Source organism: Delphinus delphis, chromosome 21 (assembly GCF_949987515.2).
Source record: "Delphinus delphis chromosome 21, mDelDel1.2, whole genome shotgun sequence".
NCBI lineage: Eukaryota > Metazoa > Chordata > Mammalia > Artiodactyla > Delphinidae > Delphinus > Delphinus delphis.
In genome coordinates, this window is record NC_082703.1 from 30,775,723 (window position 1) to 30,797,831 (window position 22,109).

The 22,109-nt window shown below is 39.6% G+C and overlaps 1 protein-coding gene across 1 annotated transcript in view; it reads left to right on the plus strand.

The window, feature by feature from the left end:
- Window positions 1-19,025, plus strand: part of NEIL3 (nei like DNA glycosylase 3) — a 39,158-nt gene extending 20,133 nt beyond the window's left edge. Inside the window, exons 6-10 of the mRNA XM_060001130.1 lie at window positions 432-598; window positions 9,974-10,143; window positions 11,582-11,999; window positions 17,279-17,453; window positions 18,843-19,025. Coding sequence (XP_059857113.1) covers window positions 432-598; window positions 9,974-10,143; window positions 11,582-11,999; window positions 17,279-17,453; window positions 18,843-19,025 — 1,113 coding nt within the window. The remainder of the gene's footprint in view (window positions 1-431; window positions 599-9,973; window positions 10,144-11,581; window positions 12,000-17,278; window positions 17,454-18,842) is intronic.
- Window positions 19,026-22,109: the final 3,084 nt, after the last annotated feature.

The following is a 22,109-nucleotide window of genomic DNA, read 5'->3' on the forward strand; positions in this document are numbered from 1 at the left end:
AATTTTTTGACTGTTGAAACAAAGTGAGCAGCTTCGGTGTTCTAAAAATAATCAGATTTAAAGCTAATCTAGTCTTTTTCTTATAACCACATAATTATGTTTAATTATAAAAACCTTAAAGGCATGAAAGACATTTTAAATTATAGAACTTTTATATCCCATTTAGATAGGAGGGTAAAGCCATGCAAAGAACAATTTTGAATACTAATAAGTTATACAATAATGACTTAATTATTTCACACAAATCTTATTTGACAAATGTTGCTGAATCTTGTCGATATCTTTTTCTCAAATGAAAGAAAAGATTATGAGGACATATGTATAAACATATGTACATTTTTAACAAATTATTTTTAGAAATGACTTTCAAGAATATACCTTTCAATACTATTTTGTAGATAACATTGTAATGTTTGTTTGTTTGTTTTTAGTGCCACAAAGCAGGATCTGCTGTCTCTAACCACTATAAGGTTTACAAGCGTCCTAATTGTGGTCAGTGCTGCTGCAAAATAACTGTGTGTCGCTTAGGGGAGAATAAGAGAATGACATATTTCTGTCCTCAGTGTCAGAAGGAAAATGCTCAACATGTCGACATATGGTGAGAAATCTAATTTAAAGTTTACTGTTTGCCCTAATTCTCTAATAAAAACGCTATTAATAAGAGAACATAGTTGAATAGCTATCAGGCTATTAAGAACAGAACATAACTCACAAGTATTTGAACACTTGGAAGGAAATAGTAAATAATATCATCCAAAAACCAGAATGAGCTGAAGATGACTTACGAGCCTCTTCTGAATTCAGTAGAAAATCTCTAACTTTGTTGTTAATATCCAGGCTTTGACTTTCATCTCATTTGTAAAGTGATTACCAGGAGGTGTAGTTTTGTCAATAATTGGGAAAATGCAAGTATTTTCCAAAGTTCTTGCTTTTGAAATAATATTATAAAACATTAGCAAGCTCTCTTTACAAAACTGCAGTCTTCTTGGTGAAATAACCGACTACTTACTAAACACATGTGTGGTGATTCAGCCAGTGGCTGAGTAAGTCTGTTCCCACTCTGCATTCCAGAGCTGGGAAAGTAACCACAGGATGGGCTCAGGGACCCACTGTGGGATGAACTTGAACTAAAATCCCATTGATCACCTGACCTCCACAAGCCCCTACTCTGACTGGCAGAGCACAGTGGCGCTTTTGGGTCTCCTGGAATTAGTGTCAGTTCAGAACTAGTGTCCAGAAGTCCTCAAAGCTTTGACAGTTTCCTTTTCCACAGTGTACTTACCCTGGTAAGAGGCCGTAGGTCTCTTTGGGGAAGGCTGGCTGAAATATTAACAGTATAAAGGAGCTGAACTATATGTGATTACAAGCCAAAATAATCAGTACAGACATGAAGCACATAAAGTGCTACAAAAGTTTGGGGGATGTTAGAAGTTTATAGGTATACAAAAGGTTGGGAAAATCTCATGGAAAAAGTGTAACTTGAAGTTTATTTTAAAGAGATAGGGGGACGGGGTCAAGACGGCGTACTATGAGGATGCGGAATTTCTGTCTCCTCACAGCTAGGGCACCTACCAGGCACTGGTGGGAGACCACAGACACCTAAGGGGACGGGAGGAATCCCCAGCGACCGGTTGTTTCAATTATACTTTTATTTCTCTTAATGTATTTTTTATCATTCTAATTTTATTTTGTTTTTTATTCTTTGATATTGTACTGCTCCTTTTTTTCTTTCTTTCTTTTTTTTTAACCACACCATGAAGCTTGTGAGATGTTGGTTCTCAGGCCAGAGGTCGGGACCAAGCTGCTGTGGTGGAAGCTCTGAGTCCAAACCACTGGACTAACAGAGAACCTCAGACCCCAGGGAATATTAATCGGAGTACGGCCTCCCGGAGGTCCTCATCTCAGCACCAAGACCTGGATCTGTCCAACTGCCTGCAAACTCCAATGCTGGACGTCTCAGGCCAAACAACCAGTAAGACAGGAATACAGCACCACCTATCAAAAAGAGGAAACAAACCAAAAAAAAAGATGAAACCATGGAAAAATATGTTACAGATGAAGGAGCAAGGTAAAAACCTACAAGACCAAATAAGTGAAGACGAAATAGGCAACCTATCTGAAAAAGAGTTCAGAGTAATGCTAGTAAAGATGATCCGAAATCTGGGAAACAAATTGGAGAAATTACAAGAAACAGTTACCGAGGATCTAGAAGAAATAAAGAGCAAACAAACAGTGATGAACAACACACTTACTGAAATCAAAATACTCTAGAAGGAACCAATAGCAGAATAACTGAGGCAGAAGAACAGATAAATGAGCTGGAAGATAAAACGGTGGAAATAACTGCCAGAAAGCAGAAAAGAAAACATAATGAAAAGAATTCAGGACAGTCTCAGAGACCTCTGGGACAACACTAAACGCACCAATGTTCAAATTATAGCGGTCCCAGAAGAAGAAGAGAAAAAAAGGGGCTGAGAAAATATTTGAAGAGATTACAGTCGAAAACTTCCCTAACATGGGAAAGGAAATAGTCAATCAAGTCCAGGAAACACAGAGAGTACCATACAGGATAAACGCAAAGAGAAACACACCAAGACACATATTAATGAAACTATCAAAAATTAAATACGAAGAAAAAATATTGAAAGCAGCAAGGGAAAAGCAGCAAATAACATACAAACTATTAGAGCTAATCAATGAATTTGGTAGAGTAGCAGGATACAAAATTAATGCACAGAAATCTCTTGCATTCCTATACACTAATGATGAAAAATCTGAAAGAGAAATTAAGGAAACACTCCCATTTACCACTGCAACAAAAAGAATAAAATACCTAGGAATAAACCTACCTAAGGAGACAAAAGACCTGTATGCAGAAATCTATAAGACACTGACAAAAGAAATTAAAGATGATACAAACAGATGGAGAGATATATTATGTTCTTAGACTGGAAGAATCAGCATTGTGAAAATTACTATACTACCCAAAGCAATCTACTGATTCAATGCACCCCCTGTCAAACTACCAGTGGCATTTTTCACAGAACTAGAACAAAAAATTTCACAATTTGCATGGAAACACGAAAGACCCCAAATGGCCAAAGCAATCTTGAGAAAGAAAAACAGAGATGGAGGAATCAGGCTTCCTGACTTCAGACTATACTACAAAGCTACAGTAATCAAGACAGTATGGTACTGGCACAAAAACAGAAATATAGATCAATGGAACAGGATAGAAAGCCCAGAGGTAAACCCATGCACATATCGTCACCTTATGTTTGATAAAGGAGGCAAGAATATACAATGGAGAAAAGACAGCCTCTTCAATAAGTGGTGCTGGGAAAACTGGACAGCTACATGTAAAAGAATGAAATTAGAACACTCCCTAACACCATACACAAAAATAAACTCAAAATGGATTAAAGACCTAAATGTAAGGCCAGACACTATAAAACTCTTAGAGGAAAACATAGGTAGGACAGTCTATGACATCACAGCAAGATCCTTTTTGACCCACCTCCTAGAGAAATGGAAATAAAAATAAACAAATGGGACCCAATGAAACTTAAAAGCTTTTGCACATCAAAGGAAATCATAAACAAGATGAAAAGGCAACCCTCAGAATGAGAGAAAATATGTGCAAACGAAGTAGCAAAGGATTAATCTCCAAAATATACAAGCAGCTCATGCAGCTCCATATCAAAAAAAAACAAACAACCCAATCCAAAAATGGGCAGAAGACCTACATAGACATTTCTCCAAAGAAGATATACAGATTGCCAACAAATACATGAAAAGATGCTCAGCATCGCTAATCATTAGATGCAAATCAAAACTACAGTGAGGTATCACCTCACACCAGTCAGAATGGCCATCATCAAAACATCTACAAACCATAAATGCTGGAGACAGTGTGGAGAAAAGGAAGCCCTCTTGCACTGTTGGTGGGAATGTAAATTCACACAGCCACTATGGAGAACAGTATGGAGGTTCCTTAACTAAAAGTAGAACTATCATATGACCCAGCAATCCCACTACTGGGCATATACCCTGAGAAAATCATAATCAAGAAGAGTCATGGGCTTTCCTGGTGGCGCAGTGGTTGAGTCTGCCTGCCGATGCAGGGGACACGGATTCGTGCCCCAGTCCGGGAAGATCCCACATGCCGTGGAGCGGCTGGGCCCGTCAGCCGTGGCTGCTGAGCCTGCCCGTCCGGAGCCTGTGCTCCGCAACGGGAGAGGCCACAACAGTGAGAGGCCCGCATACCACAAAAAAAAAAAAAAAAAAGAGTCATGTACCACAAAGTTCATTGCAGCTCTATTTACAATAGCCAGGACATGGAAGTAACCTAAATGTCCATCAACAGATGAATGGATAAAGAAGATGTGGCACATATATACAATGGAATATTACTTGGCCATAAAAAGAAATGAAATGGAGTTATTTGTAGTGAGGTGGATGGACCTAGAGTCTGTCATACAGGGTGAAGTAAGTCAGAAAGAGAAAAACAAATACTGTATGCTAACACATATATATGGAATCTAAAAAAAAAAAATGCTTCTGATGAACCTAGGGTCAGGACAGGAATAAAGATGTAGACGTAGAGAATGGACTTGACATGGGGATGGGGAAGGGTAAGCTGGGACTAAGTGAGAGAGTAACATTGACATATACAGCACCAAATGTAAAATGGATGGCTAGTCGGAAGCAGCCGCATAGCACGGGGAGATCAGCTCGGTGCTTTGTGACCACGTAGAAGGGTGGGATAGGGAGGGTGGGAGGGAGATGCCAGAGGGAGGGGATATGGGGATATATGTATGCGTATAGCTGATTCACTTTGTTATACAGCAGAAACTAACACAAGTTTGTAAAGCAATTATAGTCTAATAAAGATGTTAAAAAAAAAAGAATTTTGGCTAAATAAATGAGCAAATAGACATTATTTACTTGGAAAGAAGGAGCATTGCCACAAACCTTGAATCATTGATGATAACAGTGGCAGAGCCGAACGAAGTCTCCAAGCTTGTTAAATAGCAAAAGTTAGTTTTACAGGTAGGATGGGATCAACTAGTAGGAATCAGTAGTAGTTCTGGAGATGGCTAATGTCTTACCTGAATCAGGAGATGAAGGACTTTTTAATTGATTATAGCATAATTAGGATGGGAACTGAAGAAACAGACGTGAAACTTGTGTAGTGTAATGGGCGAGAGACGGTTTCCAGTCCTGAGGTCAAGACACTGGAAATGGAGAGAAAAATAGGTACTTAAAAAAATTTTAATGCCAGCAAGTATTGTGAGAGGTTTGCTATGGAGGACTAGATAGTCCACATAGGGTGGGAAGTGGGTGGGAGATGATGGCTTGAGTGTTACTACCCGTGTTCTTAGTTGAAGTATTAAAGCAAGATCAGTTCACTGAAAAAGTATATAGCAAAGAGCAAAGGAGGAGGGAGGCGCCATCTTGTCTGTGGAGAGCTCAGGGCCCTGGGATGGAGATGACATGGTCCAGACCCCCATTATGTCTTCATAAATATATTTGCAGCTGTCTTTCTTTTTTTCTCCTTGTTCCTGTGTTTCATTTTGTTCATCACCTTTCATTGTTGATTACTTTAAACCACACCATATCCCCTTTTTCTCAGCTTCCTCATCCCATTTTACTATCATAGAGATCTGAAATATGTTTAAATAATGTTATATTACACAGATTTATGGGTTTCTTATTTTTAATGTCATAGGTGTACACTTATTTGATCAAAAGTGTATAACACTGGATCTGGAAGATAGAGTACATTCAATATATATTTGTCTACTGAATAAGTAATTAATGTTCCATATGTATTTGTTTTCTGTGAATTGATAGCTTTTGAATTTTTAAAAAATTCTTCCAGATTATCAAGTAAACATGTTATTTATCATAAAAATAAGATCATTGTCAATTCCAAAGGGTTTTTGAAACTAGGATTCAGAGCCTCAAGGGTTCCCTGAAAGAGACTTGGGAGTTACTACGAGTTAGGGAGGCCGTGCTGTACTGGAAATGTCCTGGGCCCTGCATTCCCTCCTCCCTCCTGACCTAGTTCTGTTCTGTCTAGGCATCCAGCTCAAGACTCATTGCAAAATAAGTGTATACAAAATAAGACATTTGAAAACCAGTACTATTGGCCCCAATCTTAGAGATTTCTGTAATTAAGTATATTCAATTCATTTTCTGGATAAGCATTTGAGCACTTTTTATATTGACTAAATTTTTTCACTTTAAAGTCATTTCAAATAAAATTGAAATATGAGAAGCCCAGTAGTAATGATCTAAATTCTTGTGTTCCTTCAGTCACTAAAAGTTTACTTCACCTTTTCCCGAAGTCCTCCCCAGATTTTCCAGTTTTCATTGATCACACCACACTTTGAATACCTATACCAGTTATTGTTGGCTCTCCTTTATATTACTAGCTAGCATAATTTACATGTGTGAGTATTGTTTCCTTAAGGGGAAACTGCATTTTTCTTTGTTTTTTACTAGAGTCTTTATAATTTCTGTTTCACTTTTTCATTTCTGTACTGTTTACTTTCTTTCTTAGGGTCTGCTATATGCCAGGTACTGGGAAAACAAAGAGAACAGCGAATACAGTCACTCGAAGTGCTCAGGGTCTAACGTGGGGAGTCAATAGATCATGAGAAGCCCGTGATGGAAATGCTGCAAAAGGGCACATTTGTGCTAACGGCAGCGGAGCTATAGTATGGATGAGGAAACCTTGAAATCCACCTGGGAAGAACAAAGAAATCTCTCTGAGGAGGTGAAGTTTGAGCTTAGCGTGGGAAGAAATAGGAACTCATCACAGACAAGAGGCCGGAAAGGGATTTCCTGGGAGAGAAAACAGCCCCTGACAAGGTGCATGGGGAAACGCCCTGTGCACTCAGGGAGCTGCAGGAGACGAGGGTGTTTTGTTCCTATACGAAGACGTATTTACGTCTCTAGAAGCCATCTGGCTTGGAAATGTGTTGAGAGTTGGTTGCTAGTTAATGAGAATTTAGTGTTGTTTGCAAACCAGTTCTTAAGGCCGAGCTGACCTGGCAGAGATTTTTCAGGGGGATGGAGCAATTATAGGGCATTTGGGAGACGTGAAGAAAATCTGTGGTGGGTTAATCTTGACAGGATAGCCCTGTTTGGGGAAGAGTTTGACTACATAGTTCTCATGTTTAAAAACATAGTTTACAAAGGACTCAAATTTTGACTACAGTGAAAGATACCCAATGCAAATTATCTTAAATTAAAATGGGAGTTTATGGGTCATGGAGCCAAAATACATGTTGGGGTAATTTCATAGCATCAGTGGAAAAACTATAAAAACCCACGTCTCAGGGACTGGAACTCCCAAAGGTGACCTTGCCTGGGCTGCCCACAGATGGAACAAGTGGAAAGAATACAGGCAGGTCTAAGCTGCTTCCTGCTTCACCCTCTCATTTCAAGTCTCATGATAGCAGATTCTCTCTGGTTTCAGCAGGAGAAACACATTCTGGGGGGCTTCCAGGAAGTACTGTGGCTCCCTGACTAAGGGATCAGAGTAGACTGTGGCAATTGACTCAGCTGAAGTAGAATTTGGACAGATTGCTGGGCTTTACCCCGAGTGTGCGATTCACAGGTCTGGGGAGAGGCCTGGACTCTATGACTACCGAGTTCCCACGTGGTGCTGGCGCTGTGAGCCCAAGGACCTTTCTCTGAGAACCACCAGCCTTTGGGTCTCTCTCCCTCAGCTGTCTCTGCCCTGCGCCTCTACCAGGCTGTCTGTGGGTCAGTGGTGGGTGGCGCCTGTGTTGAGTGCACTCGCAGCCCAGGTCATGACGTCCCCTAAGAGGAATGGAGCAGAATCGCTTGTCCTGGAAGTATAGACAGTGCACCTGCTCCCTGTGCCAGGCCGGCACACCGTCCCCGGGCACCGAGCAGGTATGAGCTGGTGCTGGCAGCACGTGGGCCTTGCCCAGAGAGAGCCCCAGGACTGACACCAGCGACAGTGTCCTCAGCGCCCGTGCAGCTGGAGTGACTGCCCCCACTCTGCCCCCTGCCACTCCGATCCACAGAGGACAGACAGCACAGCAAGCCGTGGAGGCTTCGTGAGCTTCTAGTAGATTTGCCTCTGCAGCAGAGCCTGCAGGACTTGCTGGTGGACCAGTTATGAGGGTAAGAAGGGTTAAGGACGGCTCACAGGTTTCTGGCCTGATCAGCTGAGTGATGGTGATGCCATTTGCTGAGATGTGACAAACTAGCAGAGTTGCGGATGGGGGCAGGAGGTCCTGACTTATTTGTACTAGTTTCCCATGGCTGCCATAACAAGTTGCCACTAACCTGACAGCTTAAAGCAACAGAAATTTCTTCTCTCACGGTTCTGGATGCCAGAAGCCCAGCATCGGTTTCATCGGGCCAAAGTCAAGCTGTGGGCCGGTCTGTGCTCCTGGAGGCTCTAGGGGAGAATCCATTCCGTGCCTTTTCAAGCTTCCGGTGGCTGGCAGTGTTCATTTGTGGCTACACGACTCCTCACGTCTCTACCTGTGTGGTCACGTTACCTTCTCCCCTTCTGTGTGTATCATATCTCCCTCTGCCTCTCTCTCATAAGGATACTTGTGTTTGCATTCAGAGATCACCCTGATAATCCAGAATCATCTCGCCATGTCAAGATCCTTAATTACATCTGCAAAGATCCTCTTCATAAAGTAACAGTTACAGGTTCCTGCTTTTGTGACCTACTGTCTTTAGGAAGCCATCATTCAGCCCACTACAGACGGGTTAAGGTTGGAATTCCTGTTACACGTCCAACTGGAGATTGGAAAGAATTTATTAGTAGGCGATTAAGAAACGGAGCAGTAAGGAGAGAATGCTTCCAGAGCTTCTTTATGTAACAATAAATATCCCCTCATGGTTAATGGAATTTATAGGATAGAAGATGAAAATGGTTAAAAGTTGGAGCACATTGAAAATCTGAAGGTTATTTAAATTGTGTTTACTTAATTATGAATAAATGTATGATGCTGCCTCAGAGTAAGTTAGTAGAGGGCAGGGATTAGGTGAAGTAAATTCTGTAGAAGGTCTGGTGTTCCATAGGAATAAGAAGTATTTTTAAAGATTTATTTTATTAAAGTATAGTTGATCTACAGGGATAAATATTGAATGGCATTAAAAGTCAACGTAAGTAAAGATAAAAATAACCATAATGAGATGTGTCTTACTTTCAGATTTTCTTATGCTATTTATGATTTTACCAGACAAGTCTGAATTTTAAACCTGTTATAATTATGCGTAGGAGCAAAATGTTACAAAAGACAAGGCTACCTTTGAAAGTCAAAGAACTCATGTTCTGAAATGTAAGGTACAAAGCCTTTACTGAAAGAACTTTTTTTCAGTATTAATGTTTGGAATCATGAAAGGAATCCATGACACTGCATTGGCTGCTAAACCGCGTGAGGTGCTCTGTAGCCCCAGAGCCATGTGCTAAAGAGCAGGACTGTATCAGAGCTTTAGAAAGGCATTTCCTGTAACAGTACGGAGTCATTTAGGAATCCCATCGTTACAGATTATAGATCAGTTGATTTAGTGCCCAGCAGATATTGAGAAATTCCAGTGGCACACGAAGTAAATGTAAAACTTTTCCCACCTTACATTCAGTGCTCTAATTTCTACATGACTCATTTCCTCCCTAATTTGAATAAAGATATTTTAGTTTTTAGTTAGTTTAAAACACACACACACACACACACACACACACACACACAACTCTTTGACTCTAAAACTTTTGTTATTTCTGTCTTTAAAAGCAATCAGCAGGGCCCAAGTAAAAACATTTTATTCCGAGAGAGAGAGAACTTATAAGCAATAGTAAACATGTAGCATTTGGGTATTAATGGTTCTGTAATTGTTTCTAAGATATCCAGAATGTATAAGAACAAGACAATAACGAAAGTGTTAAGGATTAACTTTAGAAGTTCTCTTGTAGCAGGCTGCCAGCTAGAAATACTACAGTCAGTTGGCCATCCAGCAGAGGGGGTCATCTTATGGACTCTGTGGCCCGGAAGTCTGAAGAGCAGTGGACATGTGAGGTCTGTACGCTAATAAATAAGCCGTCTTCTGAAGCATGTGATGCTTGCCTGACTTCAAGGCCTACGGGTAAGACTGAATTTTGATTCTGAGTGCCTTCCATTTCAAAGAGGGTTAATTATACAAAGTCAGGTACATGTCTTGTTCCGTCTTGATATTTCATAACGAAGTAAAATGCTCTCTTTCTGAAAGGTTTAAAGGAATTGCCAGCCTTTGCATGTAAACGATGCTGACATTCTGTTGAGCACTTTTTTTTTAACGGGGGGGAAACACGCTTGTGCTAAAAGAGTATGTGCCGTTGTATCTCAAAAAACTGAGATGATCACATCTGTTCTCTACTGTTTCTAATGAATTATTCAATAAAGCTTTGTTTTATGCAGATTTCAGCAACTTTTGAGTTTGTTATTCAGTCCAAGTGTTTCATAAATTGAAAGGGAGGATTTCTGTAAGAATATCATTGCAGGTGGAATAGGAAAATGCTGAGTTTTTCCTCTTCTTTAGCCTCCTACCCCTTGTTATTAAAATCTTTACTCAGACAATTGTACTGATTTCATTGAAATCCTTCAGAATAACTCATCGTAGCTCACAATTTCGTGCGTGCAGAGGATGTAGAAGCTCAGAGGAAACCTGTGATTAAGAGCCATCTCCCTGATGCAGCTTCTTCTGTGTTCTCAAAGTGTTCTTTCTTTCTTCAATTAGGGGAGAAAGTTCATTCTTCTGGACCCCCCATCGTGTGAGCTGTCATGTTGTGTTGTGTTCGCTGGGCCAGAAATGCAGGCATCACCCCATATACACCTTTGCTAGTAGCAGAAGGGACTGTGTCTCCTATTTCTGTCCCTCCCTCTGCAGTATCGTTCAACAGAGAGCCCTCAGAAAACCCCAGTCTTAGGTTTCCACATTTATTCTGACATTCTGAAATGCCTTTACACATCTTAATTATTTTCTTGTTATTTTTTTCTGAATATGAAAGGCAGATAACTGCACTTTAGAATAAATTACAGATTCCAAGATCCTAAGATGCTTTTTTGAAACATATTTAATAAATGTAAGTCTTTGTAATTCATCTTTACTTAATTTTAATAGGCCTTTCACTTTGTCTTGTCATTCACAGAAACATTCCTGATAATCTAGATATAGGCTCTAACTGCTGATCGAAAGCTTTGTGGGGTGTCACCTCTTATTTACACTGCTTTAATATTTGGTCTAATAGCAACAAAATTGATAGCTCAGTAACCTTTAAATGCTTAAACATAACATAAAGCATAACAAGTAGAAATCTTTATTAAACCCATCTCTGAGTCCCTGGAAATTTTGCACTTCATATGGTACTTTATTTCCTAATCTAAAGGTGGTTAACTCTGAATTGCTCAAGCTAACTTTGTATTATTAGTTCTATACATGAGGTCACTGTAATAAATGAACTAAATGTTTTAATCAAATGAAAAGATGTTTCAAACAGTCAGTGTATTTATAGGAATAATGCAGAATTACTGGTCTCTCCTTCCAGATTCGGTACCCAAGAATGAAGAGAATCCTATCGCCTTTAACAGTTTAGTGAAATACCCTTGTAATAGCTTTGGAAAACCAAGGACGGAAGTGAAGATCAACAGGAAAACTGCATTTGGAACTACAACCCTTGTTTTGACGGATTTCAGCAATAAATCCAGTGCTTTGGAAAGAGAAGAAAGCCAAAACCAGACACTAGATGGGGAATTTCCAAACCCTCCTACTAACGTTTGCTTTAGTGATACAGTGCACCCCTCCAAGGAGAGAACAAACTATAGAACTCAACCATCTAACAAAGTAAACATATCATCTATGGTCTGCTCTCCCTCTAAATTATTTAGTCCAGCATATAAAAGATTAAAAACAACCCACTGCTCATCACGGGATCTCAAAAGTGGCAACCCTGGATTTTCTAACAGGTATGATGCTTCTAACCTTGCTCTTTAAGGTATTTGCGTAAGTTTTAAGAATGCAGAAAGATCATCCATTGCTGAGGAAGCTAAATTGATCTTGGAAATGTCAGTCAAAACCTGAAAGACTATTACAGTAATTTGCCTCCCTTGCCTCCTCTAGCTTATAATATTAGAGAAGGGAAGGGAATGAAAAACAGAATTTCCTCCATCTGTAGAAAATTGTGTTTTGCTTTTTTCTGGCTGTAACCATATACATGCTTAATACAGAGTGTTTGGAAAATATTGGAAAGTATAAAGAATAATGATTAAATCCCCCATAATCTTACCGGTTAGCAGTCTCCACTGTTAGCAGTTTTGTTTAAGCTTTTCTTCCGATGAAAGATAGTTCTTCTAGAAGGGAAACTGTCATTCATAACACTTAGTAAATGTCTTCTGTTCTAAAGCGAGGGATCTGAGATATTTTTAGTGACATTTCTGCCAAAGAAAGTGACTGTATTTCAAACAGCCAGGGGGCAGGGAGTGTGGTATTTGTTTCAACCAAAAAGGCTCAAAGAGCGTGAGTACTACTTTTGAACCTGAAATTAAAAAGTTGTAATTCCAGTTAATGAACCCTACCAGATCAGATATGTTTTATGAGACTACCAGCTACATGTTCAGGAGAAGACCCCCCAGTTGCTGTCACCAGAGACAGAGACATTTTAATAAACAATGTCATCCTTGTGCCTTAATGATTATTGGCAGATCCTGGAAATGTTCTTCCCCACCCTTGTTTAATTTCTTTATCTGGGGCTCCTCTCACACCTGATATTATACCTCCTCAGGGAGAGAGATCTCTCCACAATTTTCTTTTCCTTCAGAAAGCGGACACTGTATATCCAGCACCTTTAAATGAAGGGAAGAGTATTTTTTTTTTTTTTTTTTGTGGTACGCGGGCCTCTCACTGTTGTGGCCTCTCCCGTTGCGGACCACAGGCTCCGGACGCGCAGGCTCAGAGGCCACGGCTCACGGGCCCAGCCGCTCCGAGGCATGTGGTATCTTCCCAGACCGGGGCACGAACCCGCGTCCCCTGCATCGGCAGGCGGACTCTCAACCACTGCGCCATCAGGGAAGCCCAGGGAAGAGTATTTTAAACAGAGTGAAGGTGAGTTTTCTTCCCCTGTGCCTTTTCTTGCCAGTGGGGGCTGAGGAGAGGAAGAGTTGCTGTGGATGGGATCTAAAGTAATCTCAGGGGCGTTCTGATCTCCAGCTTTTCATCTGATGAGCTATGTCTTTGCTGATGGAAAGATTCTTTGGGCAGTGAGTTGAAGGACCACCATTGCACAAACCTAGACCAACCTCTGGGAATCCTTTAATAACAGAATTCTGAGATGTTTTTTGGTCAATAGGTGCTTTAATCTCGAGTTTCTTGTACTGACTCTAATTTTACCATCAGTTAATCTTGATCGTTTATCCTTGGCTGATTTTTTGTTGTTGTTGTTGTTCATAATCATGTATAATAACTGGTTTGACTTTTGTCCATAATACTCAAAAAATATAGACATTTGAGTTAGGCTATGGCGGGCAAACTTTTAACTGACTTGATCAGTACGCCACCTTTTCACTGAACACTAATTAATGTGTCATGACGGAAGTTCATGAAGGAGCTAGTTAAGAGTGTCTGAGTTGGGAGGCTATGCTGTAGGAAAATCATCTTTGAACAGTCTTTTCTGTTGTGTAGCCTAAGTGGAAAGAAGCAGATGTGATCATTTAAAAATATTGTGGCTTTTGTTGTACTCAAATGAAGTATCTTGGCATATTTTTATTTCCTTAGTGCTTTGTAGAAAATCTCAGACAATTTAACTAATGAATTATGGATTTAAAAAAACATTAATGTAACCTTAAGTTTTAAAGATTTCTTCATAAGCCATTAGTAATAGGGTCATATGATTAATCACAGCACACAGCTTTACTTAGAAACACTGCAGCGTGCGTATGTGTTGAATATAAGAACCCCAGGAATGAGACTCCAAAATCAATCAACATCAACTAGCAGAATAAATGTCAAGTGATGAAATACATTCACCCAGCAGCCCTTCTGCACCCAGCTACTTTACAAGGAATAAATTGCAAATTACTGTCATTTATTTCATTTTTCTCCTTGTCTGGCAGCTACAGTGTTCATCTTGTGGACAAGATGCCGAGCAGAAGCTCACAACATAATAGGATTAAAGCAGGTGGTCCACTCAGAGAATTTATAGCCAGTTCATTGTTTCTTTAATAATTGTATGGTAATTAATTTGCCTTTTGTTCTCTTAATTACTGCTCTCATCACCACGTGATACATGCCATGTTGATGGGGCATATTTTCAGATTGGTCTTTAGATAGACTTGAATTTTATCCAGCTACTGGATTATAAATTAGATCGTTGAACCAATTTTTAAGCAGTTAAGAATGACTGTTAGACAGTTTTTAAGTCTTTGATCCAACTATTGTAAACGCAGAACAAAACACAGTGATAACCACTTCAAAGAAGCATAACGTGTTTTGGGTTGAAGCTTTTCCTGAGCTGATGCAAAGGCTCACGTAGATGAGTGAAATGAGTGAAATGAAAATCACTAACGTTTTCTCGGGTCTGCCGCCATCAGGGTTGCCAGATTCTACCTCTAATCACCAGTGAAGCATTCACCTCTCGTTCATGCTTCTGGTTCACCTTTTGGTGTTTTCAGTCCCCAAGGATGTCAGAACCACCTGGGACCATCCAGGATGAGTCATTTAACCTCTGTTTGTTTGTTACGATCCTTGAAATACTGCTGAGCTACAAAATCTACATTCAGTGAGCCTGATCAGTTCAGTGTTTTTATTATAATGAATCACCCTATCTGTAAAATAAGTTAAGCCATGATAAATTGATCACTGAAAAAATACCCATTTTAAAAATTACAAACCTGTGCTTGGTAATGTCTTCCTTCTTGATAATAGTTTTTATCTGATCTCTGTTCAGTGTTACTTGAACAATGCTTATTGAACATGTTCAGTGTTTATTTATTAATAAGTATTTATTAAGAACCTATTATACATTAAGCACTACTCTTGGTTCTAATGACGACCTCTACCTCAGCAAACTACAGCCAGAAGGGCCAAAGTCAGCCCTCCCCCTGTTTTTATAAATAAAGTTTTATTGGGACACATCCCATTCCCATTGGTTTACATATTCCCTCTGGCTGCTTTTCATGCTAAAACAGCAGATTTGAGTATTTTGCAACAGAGACCATAAGGCCCACAAGCCTAAACGTATGTCCCTTCTGCAAAAGATTTTCCAACCCTGATCTATTATATTGACCGTTTATAATCCAGTATTAGTATTCAAAATGATGGTCCTAGTTATCAAAATAAGTTAAGCTATCCCATATGCTAAGTTTACTCAAGAAAATGCTCTGCTACATTTTCAAAAGTTTTTAAAGTAATGATTGAAACAAAGAGGAACCAAGATGTCCTCAATTAATCAGAACATTTAATTACCCTGGGTAATGTTTGCTATCATAAAATTAAGATTCCCTGTACATCTTTAGAGCTGATGTGTTCACAGATGGCATCAGTGTCTTGGTTACATTAACTCAGTGCTTCAGTACTTAATGTGTGTATGAATCACCTGGGAGTCCTGTTAACATGCAGATTCTGATTCTGCCAGCGATCTGGAGTAGGGGAGGATAATTCTGTACTTGTAAGGAGCTGCCAGGTGATGCTGATGCTTCTGGTCAGATGGACCCCACTCGAAGGGCCGGGATAAGATAGCATGTGGCTATTTTCTCCTTTAACTTTATACCAAGGAAGAAACAGAATTGAAGACAGAAATGAGGAAGCTATAGGAAACACTGGGATCTTTCCTTTCTACCTTAATCCTGACTTCCACCGTGCTCCTCTCCAGGAAAGCTTTACTAGTAGGAAAATCTAAACATCTCCCTGGATTTGCGAAACTCTGGAGATTTCTAGGTTGAAGCAAGTGGGTTTGAAAATGTTTAACTAATTGTTACCTCAGACAGCCTTCCAATATATAAAACTGTTCGCATGTGTGTACTTTTTTTTTTTTATGAAAGCACCAGTTTCTTTCTTTCCTTTAAGATTCTTAACCTTCTGTGTTCCTCCTCTAAGTTTTTTTTAAGCACTGTTTATGACCCACTTGCTTCAATTTTGAAATCACTCAACTTCTCTACAACCACCCAGATGTTCAGCTTCTCTTGAAGTTAACATTTTAATATTGCCCCTTTTGGGGAGAGGGGCTGTTGAAGTGAAGGGGGTTTGGAAAAGAGAAGTCTGTTGCCCCTCACCCTCCCTATTTCTGGTTAGCATCCCCCATGACGCTAAAATATAAGCCACTATTCCCTACCCTGAAAATGCTACCAACAAAATAGCTGCTGGAGAAATATTTAATGATAACAGTGTCCTTAGCAGTGCCCACAGCTGCTTTCATCTTGCACACGCCTGCTGCCCAAGCAGCTTCAGGAGCTTCAGGAAGTTTGAGTCCATCCCTTTAAAGACATATATTTAAGCATCTATTTTATAAACGAGTGTAAACCAATTTCACCACAAATAAAAGATCCCTTGTATGTCAATTCTATGTCAATAAAACTGGAAAAAATATCTCACACTCTGAACATTTTGATTAGATATGACACCTCAAGGCATCATTATAGGAACAAGTATGGGAAGAATGTGGTTTAGGAAGCAAGGAAAAGGGAACCAACCTCTGATTGAGAATCTGCCTGCCAATGCAGGAGACACGGGTTCGAGCCCTGGTCTGGGAAGATCCCACATGCCGCGGAGCAACTGGGCCCGTGAGCCACAACTACTGAGCCTGCACATCTGGAGCCTGTGCTACACAACAAGAGAGGCCGTGATAGTGAGAGGCCTGCGCACCGCGATGAAGAGTGGCCCCCGCTTGCCGTAACTAGAGAAAGCCCTCGCACAGAAACAAAAACCCAACACAGCCAAAAATAAATTAATTAATTTTAAAAAAACTATTAAAAAAAAAAGATGTAGGAGTGTATGTATTGGGTTGGCCAAAAAGATCGTTCAGTTAGTGAATACATTGTTCAATAAAATTCTTGGTGAAAATGAAAGGTGTCTTTTATTTTTACTTAAAAGCGAACGAACGTTTTGGCCAACCCAGTAATTGCGGGAAGTTGACGGTGGTCGCTTTCTGGTACTGTCTCTTTGTACAGGCAGGATTCCGATGCGGGGTGAGGTGGTGTGAATGACCCCTTTTAGCACGATCATGCTGCAGTTATTGTGTAACTTGTCATTACAGGGAGCGTCAGAGTAACACGCCAGGTGGTCCTCGTTCATTAAATGCCTGCAGTCCCCGCTGCAGTAAACATGACCGCCCCTGCGTTCTCCAAGTGGTGAGGAAGGATGGAGAAAACAAGGGCAGGCACTTTTATGCTTGTCCTCTACCGAGAGAAGCACAATGTGGATTTTTTGAAGTACGTGTACGACCTATCAAGCTTAATGATAGTGTCCTTGAATACTTCAGTTATTAAAATGTAACAAATAGCAGTCCGTTTCTGGTTTTACCTTTAAATTTAAAAGCCCTGCTGACTGACGTTTAGTCTAAAACCTGAATGTTGAATAACTGAAAATTCAAAGAGGTTCATCCCCAAAAGAAAAATTAATCAAATGACAGCTATTCCATTATTAGAGTATATCATACTTGTAACCCCCTTGGCTTACAAAGAGAGAGGTATTGAGTCACCAGGTGACTGATAATCCAAGATAGATATTTGCTCTTCCTGACTTCAGTGTGACATCCAAACCTTTGTTTTATGCACTGGATAGAAGAACCCAGGGAAATAACTTACATGCCCTGGATTTACAGTAAACGGAGCAAATCCTACCACACAGGCTTAACCAAAACAAGTGACGGCACAATAACAGTTTAGACGTAGGTGATTCCCCAACCTTTCGATCTATGAGTTTGCCACTGCAAATGAGTGTGAGATACAAGACAGGAATCTGGGCGCTTTTGGTCAGGCTTTCTGCCTTCCACAGAACGAGAGCCTCTCACTTCTGACTGTGATCCTAAGGTTTAAAGATACATATTTTTCCCAGCTGCTTCATCTGGTGCCTAACTAGAAAAAGAAAGTATGGATCTGTTTCGGCACTGGAGCAAAGTTTTCTGGTTGGGCTTGCTGAGAGAGAAATGATCTGTCTTCAGTGTGATACCTTCCTAAGGAATTCCCCAGGGAAAATTTGATCATGATCTTAGAGCATAACCCCTGCCCGAGATGTGGCTCCGTCCTACTCAACTTCCTGATCTCCTCCCCTCAAAGCTTGTATAGATGTAATGGAGAAAATATTATTAGCAATATTAACAATATCATAGCCTTCTGGGTAGCTCTCTTGAGGCCAAAATTAATAAGGATAAGAATAATACAATGGAATTTGCGTGACTTAGTCCTGGTAATTCTGTATTGGATGCTTTCTTTTCCTAGGAGACTAAGGAAGGTTAATATTAAAATCATAACAAATCTTTGACCTTAATAGCTTAAACAGCTATATCAGGAACACTGGTGATTTGCTTTACAGAGAGATTTTCAATAAAGTGAAGGAACTTCTGTAAATATGCCTTTGGACAGAGGGAAACTCAGAATTATGACAATTTTCTGTGTGATTCAAGCGAATTTGTTAGAGATGCTTCTTATAGGATATAAGGTTTTTTAGGGGCAACGACTAATGACTTACGTGTATCTTACAATGTCAAATTAATAGGAACAGCAGTGAAGACAGTACAGTACTAATCAAATGCGTCGAGGCTGAGCCTGTCTGTCATTCTACCTTCCATCTAAACTTCACAATCTGTTTTTCCCCCCCAGTGGGCAGATTTGTCCTTCCCATTCTGCAACCATGGCAAACGCTCCATCATGAGAACAGTGTTGAAGATTGGACCTAATAATGGAAAGAATTTTTTTGTGTGCCCTCTTGGGAAGGAAAAACAGTGCAGTTTTTTCCAATGGGCAGAAAATGGGCCAGGAATAAACATTATTCCAGGATGCTGAAGTTATTGCAGTATTTGAGAACTCTTCCTTTTATTTGTGTGCCATCTTTTCATTCAGTGTTTTTTTTTGCCTTGATGAATGCTATATGTGTTTTATCAAATATACAATATATTCCATTTAGAATGTATATTTAATGCATTTAGTTATGACAATAAAGTATTCTTAGTATGCTCTTAGTCTCTTGTATCTTCTTTGGGGAAGCAGTGATTTTTTTTTAGGAGTAGAGTATGCAGTACAATAAAATAATAAGGTATTCTGTCTGAACTGAATAATTTCTCAGGTATCACCACTATTCATAACATATGATTAAAGGAACTTCTTGTTTTCTTAAATGAAATGTAAGAAATGGGATCTTCGTTATAGAAAATCATATTTTCTTCTTTTTTTCTATTCAACAAACATCAAGTTCCTCTAGGGCTTCCCTGGTGGCACAGTGGTTAAGAATCTGCCTGCCAATGCAGGGGACACAGGTTCGAGCCCTGGTCCAGGAAGATCTCACATGCCACAGAGCAACTAAGCCCATGTGCCACAACTACTGAGCCTGCTCTCTAGAGCCCACGAGCCACAACTACTGAGCTCACGCACCACAACTACCGAAGCCTGCACACCTAGAGCCTGTGCTCCGCAACAAGAGAAGCCACCGCAATGAGAAGCCCGCGCACCGCAATGAAGAATAGCCCCCGCTCGCCGCAACTAGAGAAAGCCCACGCGCAGCAACAAAGACCCAACGCAGCCAAAAATAATAAATTAAATAAACAAACAAATAAATAAAAACATCAAGTTCCTCTAGATGCTAGAGATATGCCAAACACTTGTATAACTTCAAATGCATTTTTGTGAAAAGCTGTGGGGATTCAGAATATAAAAGTAACATTTAAGAAAAGAAGTCATCTCTATATCTTTGAAAGAGAAGTTGGTTTAAACGTTTTTGATCTTGATTTTAATACCTATTAATTAATTTTTAAAAGTAAGTTCATTTCAAAAGCTTAATGTGATATTATTTTTTTATTTCTAGTTTTAACTCCTCTCCTTTTTTAAAAAATTTAGTTCAGGTATTATTATTTCCCCAAAGAAAAGAAAAACATTAATCAATGCATTTCTGCATGTTGGTGGAAAATTCCACTCAGAGCTGGTTCAATCTATTTAAAAAAAAAAAAAAAGGACAGCATGGAAGATGGCTGGAACCCTTCCCCCTTCTAAAACTAAATGACTCATGCAGAGCTCTAGAAGTTAACAGCATACGAAATTACCAGCAGGGACAGAGCATATTTCATCGTCCTGTGTTTGAACTCTACACTGAAGAGACACAATTAGAACCAACCTAAGATCAGTGATCTTCACCTAAATTGCTCAACAGGGTAATAACTACAGAGCAAACCAGGAATGAGACTGGACCATTGATGGTCTTAGTGACATGATGTGAAGTACACATAGTGTGTATTCAGAAGACAACTACAAATTAATTGTACAACAAGGGAAAAGGCCTACTGCAAATCAAGCTTCCATAAATTCCAGTCTCCAAAAATTAGCAAATTAATTACAAAGAAATATAGGCAAGTGAAACACAATAGATTTCAATATAAGTTTAGAGACTTATCTACTAAGAAACAAAGAAAATTTTACTGACAAACATCAAAGAATCAGATGGATAGACAAAGCAGGATCTTGACTGGAAAGAATGAATGTTTAAAAAATGTCATTCTTCCAAACATAATTTTGAGTTTTAAGGAAACTTCCCATCAAAATCTTAAGGAGGTTTCTGCTTCCATCGTGGAGTAAGCTCCAACTGAACCCAGCTTCAGATTCTGGACAAAAAAACAATAATGGAGAGTGAACAAAAGCAGGCAGATTCTGGAGGTGTGTAAAATGTGGAAGAATTACCTGGAGGCAATTTCCCAGGTTTTTTATCCTGAGGGCAGCACAAAGTCGGTTTCAACCCAGAGTCTTTCTGGGCTGAAGAGCCAGCAGACAGTCTGGCCAACCACAGCCACCAGGAAGAGGGAAATCTCAGAAGAGATTCCAAGATGGGGGGCCCAAGTTCTGCATCTAAACTGCCCATGACCTTGAATGACCCCTGGACCACACACACTGGCGTGGGGCAGACAACACAGAGCAGCTAAAAGAACTGGATAGATAAAAGAACTGAACCAAGAGAATTTGCACTTTGAACCCACTTGCCCTAAAACAAAAGGATCAACGTTCCTCTAGACAGGATCATATTCCTGTCCAGAGGAATATACCAAATCCAGAGTCTCCACCACATCATACTCACATGTTCAGGGTTCCCTCGGGAATTATGCAACATAAGAAGATCCCGAGTAATGTGACCCAGCTTCAGAGAAAAGACTAACACCCAAGACCAGCTCCAAGATGACCACGATGTTGGAATCTACCAAGGATCTTAAAGCAGCCATTATAACCATGCTCACGGAAGTAAATGCTAAATGGAGATGATACCAAATGGAAATTCAAATCTTCAAGAAGCAATACAGAAACTCTTAAATGGCAAATATCTAAATAAATATAAAATATTATTTTTGCCTCTTAGTTTCATTATAATACATGGGACTGTACAAAGCAAAAAAAAGTTATAACATAGTCTTGTGAGATTTATAATGCATGTAGATGTGAGAACTGTAGCATAAAGAGGTCAAAGGAGCTATACAATTGCAAGTTTTCTACATTTTGTGTGAAGTGGTTCTATATTAACTCTAATTGTAAAAAGTTGAGTGTCTATATGTGATATCTATTACCAGACTTGGGAAGTTTTCAACCACTATTTCTTTGAGTACTTTTTTAGTTCCACACGCTTCCTCCTCTCTGAGATTCCAGTGATACAAATATTAGATCATTAGATCATTATTATCCCACAGATTTCTGGGCTCTATTTATTTTTCCCTGTCTATTTTTCCCACTCTCATTCAAACTGAGTACATTTTATTGATCTGTCTTCAGGTTCACTGACTCTGTTGTTTGTCATCGTCACTCTACTACTGAGATCATCCAGCTGATTTTTTATTTCAATAATTGTATTTTTCATACAACTTCCACCTGGTCCTTTTTTAATAATTTCTATTTCTTTAG